The 14,021-nt window shown below is 35.1% G+C and overlaps 1 protein-coding gene across 10 annotated transcripts in view; it reads right to left on the bottom strand.

The window, feature by feature from the left end:
- Positions 1-14,021, bottom strand: part of TTC29 (tetratricopeptide repeat domain 29) — a 238,501-nt gene that overhangs the window by 79,671 nt on the left and 144,809 nt on the right. For all 10 annotated transcript variants that reach the window (XR_005859936.2, XM_040700300.2, XM_046940595.1 and 7 more), the window contains one exon: positions 11,816-12,001. Coding sequence is in view for 9 of the 10 variants with exons in the window: in XM_040700300.2 (XP_040556234.1) it covers positions 11,816-12,001 (186 nt within the window). In the remaining variant the exon portion in view is untranslated. The remainder of the gene's footprint in view (positions 1-11,815; positions 12,002-14,021) is intronic.

Consider the following 14,021-nt stretch of genomic DNA (forward strand, 5'->3'; position numbering starts at 1 on the left):
TGCATCGTGGCCTTCCAGTACTTGAAGGAGCATATAAACAGGAGGGGGAACAGCTGTTTACATGGGTGGATAGTGATAGGACAAGGGGGGATGATTTTAAACTAAGACAGGAGAGATTTAGGTTAGATATTAGGTGGAAGTTTTTCACCCAGAGGGTGGTGACATGCTGGAACAGGTTGCCTAGGGAGGTTGTGAATGCCCCATTCCTGGAGGCATTCAAGGCCAGGTTGGACATAGTTCTGTGCAGCCTGGTCTAGTGGTTGGTGACTCTGCCCATGGTAGGGGGTTTGAAATTAGATGATCTTTGAGGTCCTTTTCAACCCAGGTCATTCTACGATTCTATGATATGATACGATTCCAAATGGAGCCGCTATCTACAGAGCTTATAAGCGTTCAACAGGGGTACACTGGAAGGTGGGAGAAAAAGCTCACAAGAATTATTAGAAAAAAGCTCTTATTACGTAAATAGTTGAATCACCCTGTACTATACTGAAGCAAAATGAATTATGCAGAGGTCACTGGGAACCCAAGCTTATGGAGTAGTCTGCAAAAGCGAGACAAAAATATATGAAGATTTAAGATAATTTTGTTCTTCTATAGTTCCACAAGGTCTCTCTAAAACACAACTGACCATCAGATACAAATCAGGGCAAACACTTTTAAGGTAAACAGTTATTTGCATCCACTAGTTATTTGTATCTACAGGTATTTACATCTACAAGAGCTTGATAATATTTTTTGGAAAGATGGCACAGGGAATTTGAGCCAAACAACTTGGATAGTTCAAAAGAATATTGTAGTAGACATGTTGGTTCATCATGGTGTATTATCACCTCTTTCCCAGGTTGAAAATACACTAGAAGATCTCTCCCAAAGGTATAAGAAGCTCAAGATCAACTGAAAGGCTGTTAGAGCAGTACAAGGCTTGAGGCTTGCAAGAAAGGAGATGTAAGGGAAGTGAGCATCACATAGCCTTGATACAGTCTTGGTGTACCGCAACGTAAAAACACAGCATTTTATGATTCCTTGCCTGCACTAAAAATTACAGGGCATTGGTACTGCAATTGAAATAATGATATATTACTTCTGCCGATATTAGTTAAGCAAGTATCTGTTGTCCAAAAAGAAAAATAAAATCACAGAAATCTGATGAAGTCTATATCACTGTATATACAGTGTATTTATACTCTAGTCCCCTGAAGCTCTAAATTACTCACCTTTAAAGCTCACATACCTATACCTATACAAAGTAGTGGGCAGTGCATATTATGATATCAGCACTTGGGCTCGTCACAATATCATAAAATTGAAGAACGGTTTGAGTTGAAAAGGGCCTCTTTAAAGACCAGTGAGTTCCAACCCTCTGGCCGTGAGGAAGGGATACGTTCCACTAGACCAAGCTGCCCAGGTCCCTATACTATCTAGCCTTGAACACTTGCAGGGATGGGGCATCCATATCTCCTCTCGTCAGCCTGTTCCACTGCATCACCAGCCTCATAATAAAAAATTTCTTTCTAATATATTACCTAAATCTACCCTATCTTAGATTAAGACTGTAACCCCTTGTCCTGTCACTACATTCCCTGATAAAGAGAACTTCCCCATCTTTCCTGGAGGTCCCCTTTAGGTGCTGGATAGCCACAGTAACATCTCCCAGGAGCCTTCTCTTCTTCACACTGAACAACCACAACTCTCTCAGTCTGTCTTCAAAGGAGAGGTGCTCCAGCCCCTCTGATCATCCTTGTGGCCCTTCTCTGGAAGACCTGTAACAGGTCCACATCTTTCTTACGCTGGGGATCCCAGAGCTGAATTCAGTACTGCAGACAGGGTCTTACAGTAGTGGAATGAGGTAGAAAGTCACCTCCCTAGAGATGCTAGCTATGCTTTTATTGTATTATACCATAGCACGTCATCATATTTCGACATAAAAAATGCTTTAAAAAGTTGTTGCTAAAGGGCTGAGATACCTCACAAGCTAGGGACAACAGTAGTATCTGTGGTTGCCTGTTTGTTTGCTCCCTAATCCCTTCCCCTGCTGCTCCTACGAAAGCTGCTAAGAAGAAAAGGTCTTCCCCAGGCAGCTGAAATAACAGTTGCTTTAGGGATAGCTTACTGTGGACCAGCAAGAGAAAAGCCTGGAATTAACTGAAGGGTACATTACCAGAAGAAGAGCTGTTCTGAAAAAACTTCTTGTTCTCAAAAGAAAGAGTAAGAAGTATGAGAGGAACAGGTACTGCTGTAGAGGTGCCATGGAACAAGTATCTTATTGACTTTCTTCCAATTAGTACATCAGCCACTGTACCCTCAAAATTCTCAGTTGGCTCCAGGCCTTCTTAAGTTGCCTCTGGCTCTACATAAAACCTCTCTCAGATTTTCTCTGAGATACACAGCTTCTCTCTGGACCTATTGCCACAACTCACAGTAACTCTACAAAGAAAATCTGGCATCAATCATATGATTTCTCCCATGCAATCAAATGCTTTCCTCAGTTTAAATAATTTTTTTAGTGATTAGATTTTGTTCAGATTCTACCCTCTTACTTTCCACAGCTTCCAATAATAATATTGGGTGCAACGTTCAGTGCTCTATTGTGGAGATTTCTACATCAAAATGATGCTTTGAGTAGCAGGTCAGACTAACGACCTCCTACGGTCTGTTCAAACTTGAAGTATATCATTGAAGGTACACTTGTATTAATAGTTTTGAATGTTTGTTTTACACACAAATTCTACATATTACTGTAATGGCTGTGGAAATGCAATCCCATTGACTACAGCTTTACTCTCAGAAGATCTCCATCCCAGAGAAGGCGCTTCTGGAAATACTATTTCCTCTAACAATTACTGAAAGGTAACACTGCCTCCAGGAAAGTTTATCTAATATGATGGCAATTGCTGGTTCAGCGGCAGTAGTCCAAGACCTTGCAAAGCTTTAAAGTAAAAAAATTCTGTTAGTGAGTGGGCAGCTTTGAATGAACCTTCATCTCAGTACTACTCATTAAGCAGTAAATAATTGAAATACTCTGGAAAAGACAGGTAAAATACAAGCAGCAATGTCAGTAATAGACATGAAAGGGAAGAGAGGGGAAAAGAATTTAAAAAAGCAAAGAAATAATTCATTTGAAGTTTTAATAAAGTTTCATTTGCAGTCTTGTTTAAAGATATATCAGACTTTAGGGATGTAACCTAATTACATTTTTATTCTAAGTTCTATTCAAAGACCCTAGACTTTGAATCTTTAACACAGATCAAACATAGTATAATTTACTCACGGCTATCAATACTTTAAAATGATCTCTTCATTAAAGGCCATAATCATCTGGGCATGCACATAAAGCAAACAGCAACATTTGATACAAAAAACATAAATAAAGAGCATGATTCTTATAGATGTGTATACATACATAGCTTATGAATTACACATTATATTCAAGTACACCTCAAATGTTTTTTCAAAAATATTTCTCACAGAATATCTCTTAGCGTTCAAAATAAACAATCGCAACACTTTAGTAATTTTAAGAATTATTTGGAATTGACCTTTACAATCACCAAATACCTACAAACAGAAACTAACTTAACATTTTTTTATTTATTCTTTGGTGTATGTCATAAAACTTCAATGGTAAACACAAATGACAGAGATTAGAATTAGCAGTATAGCAGTGAATATTTTGAAGAGTTTCTCATTACAAAGAAAGAATACAGATTTGTCCCTAGGTGTTATATGAAAAATGAAATTCCCTATTCAAAGAATTAGCAGGGGGAATTTGTAGTGCTGATGAAAGAGTTAAGGAGGCTTTTAACAAATGTGGTCATTTTTTTCCTAATGTAAAGAATATTACTTCTTCCTAGTGTTTAATTAGCAGCCTTGATTTAAATAAACTGAAGGAGAAGGATGAAGAAATTTTCACAGTAGGTTTTTTTCTAAAGTAAAAATAAGAACCCTGCAGAACTTACCCTGAGTTTTCTTATTGAAAACATCTTCAATGCCTGCCAACACTTCTTTAAAAAAAGAAAAAATTAAGTATACGAAGAATATTTTTTTTATCAATTCAACAGGTCTTTTTTTTTTTTTTTTTTTTTTGCTTTCCAGCTGCATCTTCAGAAGCTTCTTTCAGACTTTCTTAACAGTATACTAATTTGAACTGAAAGCATATGTAATTTCCATAACAGTCATACAATACAGTACATGCCAGTTAAATACTAGTAATGATCCCATAATAAAATATTATTCATATGGGAACTCCATCTGCACTTGCATGAGGATGAGCTCAATTATTTAATAAAGCTTTTAAATCTGTCCTTCCCAGGAATCTATCTGGATTTATGGTTGCTTCTCTCTGCCACTGACTGACAGAGAAAAGCGTCATATCTGAAAGCTTTATCTCCTAGCAATTTGCTACTTCAACCTTTTAAATTATGCTCTACTATCAACTTTTTCCTGGCTAGCCCACATGTTCAATTCTTAAGCAATCACACAATATAATAACTTTGTGAAATACCGTAAATGCAGAATAACAAAGGTTTTGTTCAGTATATATTATGAAAAAAATATGATGGAAATTGTTAAAATGGATGTGATTAAAATCAATCAAATTTGATCATTTAATCAAGTGATTACAATCAAATTGGATATGCAGAGTTCTAGTTCCATTAAGAAAACATTTCTTTCTGTCTCTCCTTTTCCCTGATGTAGATATTCTTTTAAAGTGTATGTTTCTTCATGAACTTCAATATAGAAGTTGGCAATGGGTATATGAAGGCAAAGGTACAGGATTTGGAGATGTGTGTAAATTTTCAGAGCTGAGCTATTTCTAAATTCCTTTTTCCAAAAGAGTTGTTTGGAATAAACAATCACAACAAGGAATAACCCATATAAGTTAGTAATTTGGGAAGTGCAAACAGAGTGGGGGATATCATGATAGATCAATGACATTTGATTACTACTTGATGCGGTCTCCTACATAAAGTGAAATTAAAATAATCAGTTGAAACATCCTATGTGATTTCTACAAACAATGAACACTACAACAGTCATTTTTAGGTTAGTCTCCAAGGGATCTTTTAGCCCCCCCCAGTAGATTTGGGGTGAAGATTCCGTGAATAATCTTTTTCTCAAAAATCACACACTTATCTGGCTATCATTTTAAAATAAAAAAGTTGCCTACAAAAAGAGAACTCTAACACAGATGCATGGAAGGATGAAACCAAAACGCACTTTATTAGATGAGTGGCTGTTTTGACTTTTATATCTGAAAAGAGAAATAGGATCAATTTTAAGTTTTTCTCCTCCAGTGTCAGACCTGCACTCGTGAATACACCAGTATGGACTGGTCATGATACTGGCCACGCGTGTTATAGTGGAAACATAACATTAAATAAGTAGGCTGGATAGTTTATCAAATGCAGTGATAGTAAGAGTTCTGCACTCCATGTGTAGGAAAGAAACTTATCACTTCATTAACATTGTCCCACTGGTTTATTTTATTTACCAGCTGTTTCTAATTTCGCAATCAGATTGTAAAGATACACCTTTCATTTCTATGTTATACAACACAATGAAAATTTGCTGTTCAAATGCTTGGCAGACTTCAACACAGATAAAAGTATGCAGTTTTATTAATGTAGAAGGTGCAAGTAGATCACCCATCCCATAGTTGAATTTTATTCTGGATATTCTTAGGAATACACAAGCCAGAGACACTACATCATAATATAATTAACGTCACAAAATGGACTCAAGCATAAGAACTTCCATAAGATTTTTTTAGTTTTGCCTTTAGTAAACTTTCTTAGTGCTTCACTTAGCAATATTAATATTCTTTTTATATATTTTTTAATCTGAATATAAATCATTTCTGCCTACGGACAAACCAATTGAGGAAATTTCGCTTAAACTTGTATATTTCCTCTGTGTAGATACTCATGAATTTATGCTGAATTCATATCAATTATTTACACATTATGTTTTTTAATTGAAAAACATTTGCCATAAACAATTCAAAATACAAAATAAACAGTTACTTAGCAATGGATTAAGTAGGACCTACTATGAACAAGAAAGCAATCAGCTTAGACATTCTGTGTTCCAAAGAAAAAGATGCTAGGAATCCAAGACATTGTTACCCAAATATACCCAGTAATTAATGCTTAAACTTCAGAAGTTTGACTCAAATGTCCTTTAAGCTCAATAGAAGTTTCCCCACAGCTTCTACAATATCTTGATTAAAACTTTTATTTTCAATACTATGGTGCAATGATAGGTAGAATCTTACTCCTTGGTCTTTGTCTAGATTGTGTCAGTTTGTAAGAATCTCATTTTTTCCCCTTACAACAAATTAATTACATTTCTTTATCAATCCTCCTGTGTTTAGTAAACCTTTCAATCAGAAAAGTCTATGTTAAGCTCTAATATTCAAAATAGACTAAATTTTATCCTTGATTACATATAGAACAATTATACCTGTCTCATAAATTAGATACAATTTATTATTTTATGGGGAGGTGGGTGCAGCAGGAGATGAGAAGTACTCAACGGCAGCAAAACACTGCCCTGACTGGAAAGCAGCAGGAGCTTAGCATAACTTATAATCAAGGCAGAACTAGATCAAGATGGAACACTTAAAAAAGTCCATTAATTTGTAGAATACGGCAGATATTTTAAATGTCTAAACTTATTTTAGAAAGGACTAAGGAAACCTTGATCAGGAATTCTTTAAGATTTGCAATCTAAAACATATAAAGAAAGACAAAGTAAGGTTTATAGATTAGCTGAATGCTAAAGGAATCAGCACTGAGATATCGTCTAACAGCTTTGCATACGGTGCCTTTCTTTTAGTAGTTCTGTCTGTCTTTAGTCTTCCCAGTCATTCACCATTTCAGAAAAAGTATTACCTCCACTTTTGCTGATTCTTATGTGCTAGCAGAACATAAATCGGATGACTAATTCAAAGTCACCACTACACTGAGATTAAAAGCATAATTTTCACACATCTCACAGTTCTCATATCAGGGGATAGGCAGTTTCTGGCATGGCACTGATTTACATTTGGAATTTGTTGGGGCAGTTTTATTCATTGGACTCCACTGTGAAACCTATCACACTCCCTCAAAACTAGTTATTAAAATGCATTCAGAAATATCTCCTCGTACTTCAAAGAACGGGTATGGGAAGGTGAGTCTATCCTAGTAAACGGTCTTATTCTTGAAATCAGCATGGCTGAGTGAAAGCTGCCTGTTAGGAAACCCCTGCAACACTCCTAACTGCCCAGCTGTGCCTATGAATAATTGCAGGGGAGGGAAGTTCAAAATGGTATGAGCTAAAAGCATGTGCGGGACTATAAGCACCATTTTAGCAAGTATCCTGTGCTCCTGTGCCCATAGACATCTCTGGACATTGTTTGAATTACTAATACAGGAAATGACCCTTGACCTCTGAATGTCTACTTTCACTGGTAAAGTCTGAAAAGTAAGAGTTGAGACCCTTGCACCATTTGAGGCTGGGAGGATAGATATTTATAAAAAGAACGTGGATGTAATTTTTCTTTGCTTCCTCCAGAATTCTGGATTCTTCCTGCTTCACTTTCTCACAGAGAGTGTACCCCTAATTAACCTCTTTGCAAAGGTGTGCCTTGAAGAAAGAGCACTTATGCATGCGTATTAGAAAAACACCATCAGATATGGTCATTAGTTATCTTCAAGGCAGAATTGCTTGACACTAAGATTGGTATCTGAACTACTGGCTTTAAGGAACAGGCTATGTACATATATATACATACATTGGTATGTATCTATGTACGCTAAAATATACAAACGCAGTAGCCTTGATGGCTGTTTTTAAAACAAGATGCTCAGATGTCTCTTTTATTATATTTTTAAATATAGACACTTTCTAATTTTGTTACAAACTATTTGAAGTAAATAGCTCCTACAAGTACAAATTCCATGTTTCCTTTGGGCTGCTTTTGTTATTCATGTAAATTATCTGAAACTTTTGAAAGCATATATTGAAGTTCTGCATCATTTCATGCATGCTAGAATAATCATTTAATACAAACCAGAAAACACTCAAATATTGTAATGACAAGTACTAGTAATATAAGAATGCATGTGAATTAGCCATTACATTTATCGATACACTCACTCTGTGTTTCTTCTGTAAGATACAGCAGTGAAAAACCTGTTGTAAATGCAGTTTGTAATCAACTTAGCAGAATTTACACAAGTGTGGCAGAACTGCCACAGTTGGGTCCTCAGACTATAATAATCTTATTCTCTGATACGTGGAAAAAAATAAACACTTATAATGATAATTCTGGTTATTACTTCTAAAAACACATTCAAAACAGAGGAATATGTATGCTACATATATATGCTACAGTGCCTGCTTGGATGATAAATAATGTTGGATTTAATGAGACAAAACATATGAATATGAATTGCCTTTTCAATGTGTATGAAGTGACATCATGATGTTTAATTGCTATATGAGAAAATGACTAGTAACCAAAGTAATAAAACAATGAAATATCAGCTCCCTGAGGAAAGACAAACTACGGGGTGAGTACAGCTGATTGAATAGTACCATAATGTGAACTCTTCTATAATAGCCCATGAATAGACTCTCATTTTGGTAGCTCATAAACAGAGAGAACTAACTTACTCTACAAATGCAGTTTTTTTAAAGAACTAAAAATCTCGTTCTGCAAAGAACAACCACTGAAATGACATGTGTTCCAAAGACAGTTTTCCATCTGTGTCTGTAGCAGATTACTCAGGTTTTTATACTTTTTATACTTTTGAGCATATATGCGTAGCTTCCATCCACAAGTAATAAAAACACACATTCATGTGTTCATCCTTTTAGATATAAATACCCTGTACCAGTTCCCTCACCCAACTGTGCCAGACTAACATCTCATTCTTTTAAATTTTCCTTATTTTCCCAACTGCACTCTTAATAAATACAGTTAATATAGATATGAAGATTAAAATCAGTTGAAAATATCATGCAAGTATTAGGCATCATTCACACATATATACACATAAACAAGCATTCTCATAGACTTCCAATACTTATAAATATCTGAAGTACAGAAGTCACATTTATATCTGTACACATAAACATTCCTGTATACATAAATTCATGTACACATACACCTCTACACATATGTATCCATTCTTGTATATATCCCCATACATAGCAGGCATCTGACTCATTCAGTTCACAGTCAAATCAGATTACACCACTATAAATAACTGAAGAAAAAAACCCACCATATGATTTACAAGCAATATCTATTTGTTTTAATATAAAAAGCAACGCGTTCAGAATTTTACTTCTAACACCATTAATACTCATGTAATTTTATACAGTCCTGTACAAACCCCAACTCAGCATCTGCTCTTACACTTTTTCAGCAGTCCAAACTTAAGATTTAATTTTTCACTCTTCAAAAATATGAAGTGCAAGGAAAACATCTGCTGTCTTTTTCTCTGTGAACCCTCAAAGCAAATTCTGTGCCTACTCCATGCTTCTTCATTTTTTTTCACCTGTCTCTATGGAAATAAAATATTTGCAAAAGACAGACTCCACAGATTCACTGGAGCTTTACCCCATCCAGTGAAAAATGCACCTCGTTTTCTCCCTCCTTACCACTGTTAATACGAACCCTCTCTTCTGGAAGTTTCTAATATTTCACAGCAGGAAAATGAAATTTCTCCTCCACTGAACATCTCAAAGCGTATTGCATAACTTTACTTATTATGCTTTTGCAATGGAACTGAAGGCTTAAAGTATTCAACAACTTTTGCTTAACACATCATAGAAGTAGGAAATGTTGAAAAAAATGTTGGCAGTGCATGCCAGTCACAATCAGTGTGATTCTTTGAAGATAGATAGGAATGTTTGCTTTTATGTTTCTTCTTAAAATTTTATTTTTCAGTAACTGAAGGACCGGATGAAAAGGTTACCAAGAAATCCAGCAACTTCAATCGTTTTATTCTATTGAGGATCAGATAACCTAATTAAGCATTTTTCACTTAAAATGAAAATGACTTGGTCATGACTGGCTGGGTTTTAAGCAAGTGTTATCTTATCTGCTGGGACGCCAGATTCCTGGAATAAAGCTGGAATAAATAATCAAACAGAATATTCCCAAAATTTTAGGAAAAAACTCAACTATGGAAATGTACAATAACCAAAACCAATATATATGAAGAGTGAATGTCAACAATGCAAACTTCTATTTACGTTAGTGAAGTTTTTCTCACTGTCATAGCTTACTTGTAAAGCATTAAGGAAGCACAGTTCACCTTTAACTACTACTAGGTGAGGACAAATTGGTTGAGAAGTCCTATGTAAACATTAGTTAGCACTAGTTCAGTGTCAGAACAAAACATCATACTTGTAAACACAAATATTCATACAATCATAATATTTGTAAGAAAAGAAGATTCTATTTTATCTGTTACTGGAGCATGAATTCAAATTTTAAAACTCAGTTGAGTTCTGGTTGTGGCAGGCAAAAAAATATCACAGGTTCAGAAGAAAACAGTGTGAACGACAAGGAAATACTGAGTACAGTGGGATTTTTTAGCTTTGAGGGAACATGGGGAAAAAAAACACATGACAAAGGCTTTTCAACAACAAAAAAGTTGTAGAGTTCATGTTTCATGTCCAGGCTTTTGCTGGAAAATGAGGCCATTGTTCAAAATGTAACCATTCTGTCAGGTTTTATTTTTATTTTAATTTTTCTAGCAAGTTACTAGAATTGCCTTATTTTCCCACAACAGTTTCTGTTAATCTATTTTTTTTTTCTTCAGAAAAGCCATTCTAGCTGAGAAGTCAATCACGAGGTTTTTTCAAAGTTGGAATATTTACAACCCACAAGGCAAAACTTATAAACAAGAATATAATGGCTGTGTAATTCACATATTTGAATAAATGGTTAGCAGTTCAGTACACTCAGGAACTAGAACTGAAAATTTTTATTCAGTTACTTGGGGCTCACTCACTGACTTTCTTCCCACAAAATGAGAAGATTTGATAGAAATGTAGGAAAATCTTTCTCATGTATATCCTGCAGTACACAACCAAAGCTGTCTGCCATGGAAAGTAATGTATCTTTAAAGAAAGCATATAAAACAAGGTAAACAGTTACATCAATTAATATCCTATATTATATATATACACACACACTATATATAGGACAGGGACACATGGGGAAATAGAGTTCAAGGGGAAGCAAACAACACTATGGCAATCATGTAAAAAAAAACAACATGGTGTGATGTTCAGATGGGAGAAAGATTTTAAAAATAAAAGAAAACAAAATACTGGTTGTTCTATCCAAGTGTAGATTTTCCATTTCTGAGGCAGAACTAAACTAAATTATGTGTTCACACATCTTTTAAGTCAACCCAGTTTGTTCAACTACAGATGGCGCTACTGACATATCTCTGGTCTGCAGCAGCATTACCAGTCTCCTGACAAAAACAAGCAAGAAGATATAAGATGGAATAAAAAGAACCTTTGTGGTAGAAGAATGCTTCATTTAAAGTTACATTTTGCTTTTCATCTGGCTGTAGATGGAAAGCAAGCAAAGGAAACAGGTCTATGAATAATTATAGACTTCTGTGTCCTCTTATTTGCTGCTCCAAAAGCTAAAATTGCAACATCTTTGAAACTTCTTTTAAACTATGGTTGCAAACAAATTTACATTGAGATAAAGTGCCCTGTAATTAAATATGAATTACAAAATATGATTGTCTCAATGCTGATACAATGTAGCATTATGATCACAGTGACTCACCTTGTTCCTCATTGATTAGGCCCATATGTGCATGTGCTTGTGCTTGCCTTTTCCCACCATCAGTTTTTATTAGTTGAGCAGTGTTAAAGCACTGTTCATACAAGTAATTCCTTAACTGTTTCTCCTCAGGGTCATCGAAGCAGTAGGCCACGTTAAGCTGGTTATCAAAAACTTCCTCAGAGTGCCCTGTAAAGACGAATAATAGTCAAAATGCTAATTTTCATCAGCTTTCACAGATCTTACTGCAACAGTCATATAATGAAAATGAAGGGTTACTAATATACCCAGTATTCAAATACTTTCAAGTTCTCCTAAATATTCAGTCAAGGAAAAGTAAGGAGAAAATGATAACCTACAAAATTAGGCAAAAATGAAAACTTGATCTAGGTAAACTACAACAATTTGCTATTATTTTCATATCTAAAACCAAAACTTCAATCAATGAAATACAAAGAAGCTCTACAATACGTTGACAAGTTGAGAGACAGAAGCCAGAGTGAGCAAAGAACCTCACACATTCAGTCTCTACTGGAGAAGTATTTGAACAGCTGGGACCTCAAAGACACCAGGAGCTTTCAAAAACAGATCTAAGTAGCAGCTTATGATGGAGACAAAGAACCAAAGAGAACACCCTGTGAGCACTACCCATTAATTTTATACCACATAAAACATTTAAAGTAACGCTAACAAGAAATGCTTTCAGTTTTCTGTCTACATCATCATTTTTAATACCTTAACACTCTTACATGTTAAGGATCACCTGAAATTTTAGCTTTTGGCATGAAAAAGTCCACCAAGGCATTGAGCTCAGAACAAATGTGGAAAGCAGGGAGGAGCTTAAAGTCCTAGATCTCCTTTAGGATCTGAAGAAAAAACCTATTCAGATGGCACTCTTTACTTCCCACCAGCCAGCTAAATGAATACACACTATACCTAATATTTATAAAAACACTGCAAATCCCAATTCTAAGTAGCATTATGAAATTATCACCAAATGCATTATTCACAATTCAAAATTACTGAGACTGTCTATGTAAATTACTTTTGTCAAAAGAGTACATTAAAAAAAGAACATGCACAAAAACACAGAAGGTCATTAAAAACCCTATTAATTTGGATTAGAGATCCAAAGCTTACCTAACTACTTGTCATATTGCTTCTCTCTAGGGTTGTTTTAAGAATATATTCCCTACACGATGAAGAGAATCTATGAGATAAAGTGTATCAAGAAACTATAGGTTTCATAGCTAAATTTACTACTGGCAAAACTAAATTTATTTTATTCCCAAACTCTGCTTATGTTAGTTGAGAATACAAATAATTACGATTTCCTACTGTGTTTGTGGCCGTGAAATGAAAATAAGCCAAATAGTATGCTCTTAAAACAATTTTCATGTAGTTGGGTAAAGGAGTTAAGAACTACAAGTGCTGCAGCAGGTAAAAGAATGTTTGGATAAGGTAGATATGTGAACAGAGCCACTTTGCTTTCAGGAGTTCTGCAATTCCTAAGCTTTGCTCAACAAAGGAGAAAAAAAAGAAAAAAGAAAGAAAAAAGCTCTCTTACACATGGAACAGCACAGAAATCAACACAGAAAAAGATATCTAATTTCAACAAAGCTCTCACTCAAAGCCCAGATCTTTTCTAAGTATTTTAGGACTGTGATACTGTATCAAAACACTTTGATTAAAGGATGCCATTAAATTTCCTTCCTTCCTTTCTTTCTTTTTTAATCTATGAGAAGACTTGAGGAAAGTCCAACTTCTGAAAAGGACTAATTTCTGACTGTAAATTCTGTCATTTATGAGTCACCAGCAGTGTTTAGAACAAAGAGCAGTAATTCCTCAAAAAAGTACTTTGCTTGCATCTCTGACCCACACACCTCCACTACAGCATGCTCTGTCTCAAAATTCTGTATTATACATATTCTAAGAGAAAGTAATATAAATCCCTCATTAATCTGGCCAATACAACCCAGATATAGCCACCCTTTATCTAGGATCTCCTTCCACTCGAGGAAGAAAAGCAGATACTGCTTGGCTATGATTTATTTCAGCCCAACTTAAACATCTGTTGTGGCATAAAAGAAGACTTTTGAAGATTATCTCAAATGTAGAAAGTAGAGGTTCCCACCATGATTACAAGCAATGACTCCAATAACCACTTAAACACAGAAATATAAAAACTAAATTTGATCAATAACTGAAT

This window comes from Gallus gallus, chromosome 4 (assembly GCF_016699485.2).
Source record: "Gallus gallus isolate bGalGal1 chromosome 4, bGalGal1.mat.broiler.GRCg7b, whole genome shotgun sequence".
In the NCBI taxonomy this organism is placed as follows: Eukaryota; Metazoa; Chordata; class Aves; order Galliformes; family Phasianidae; genus Gallus; species Gallus gallus.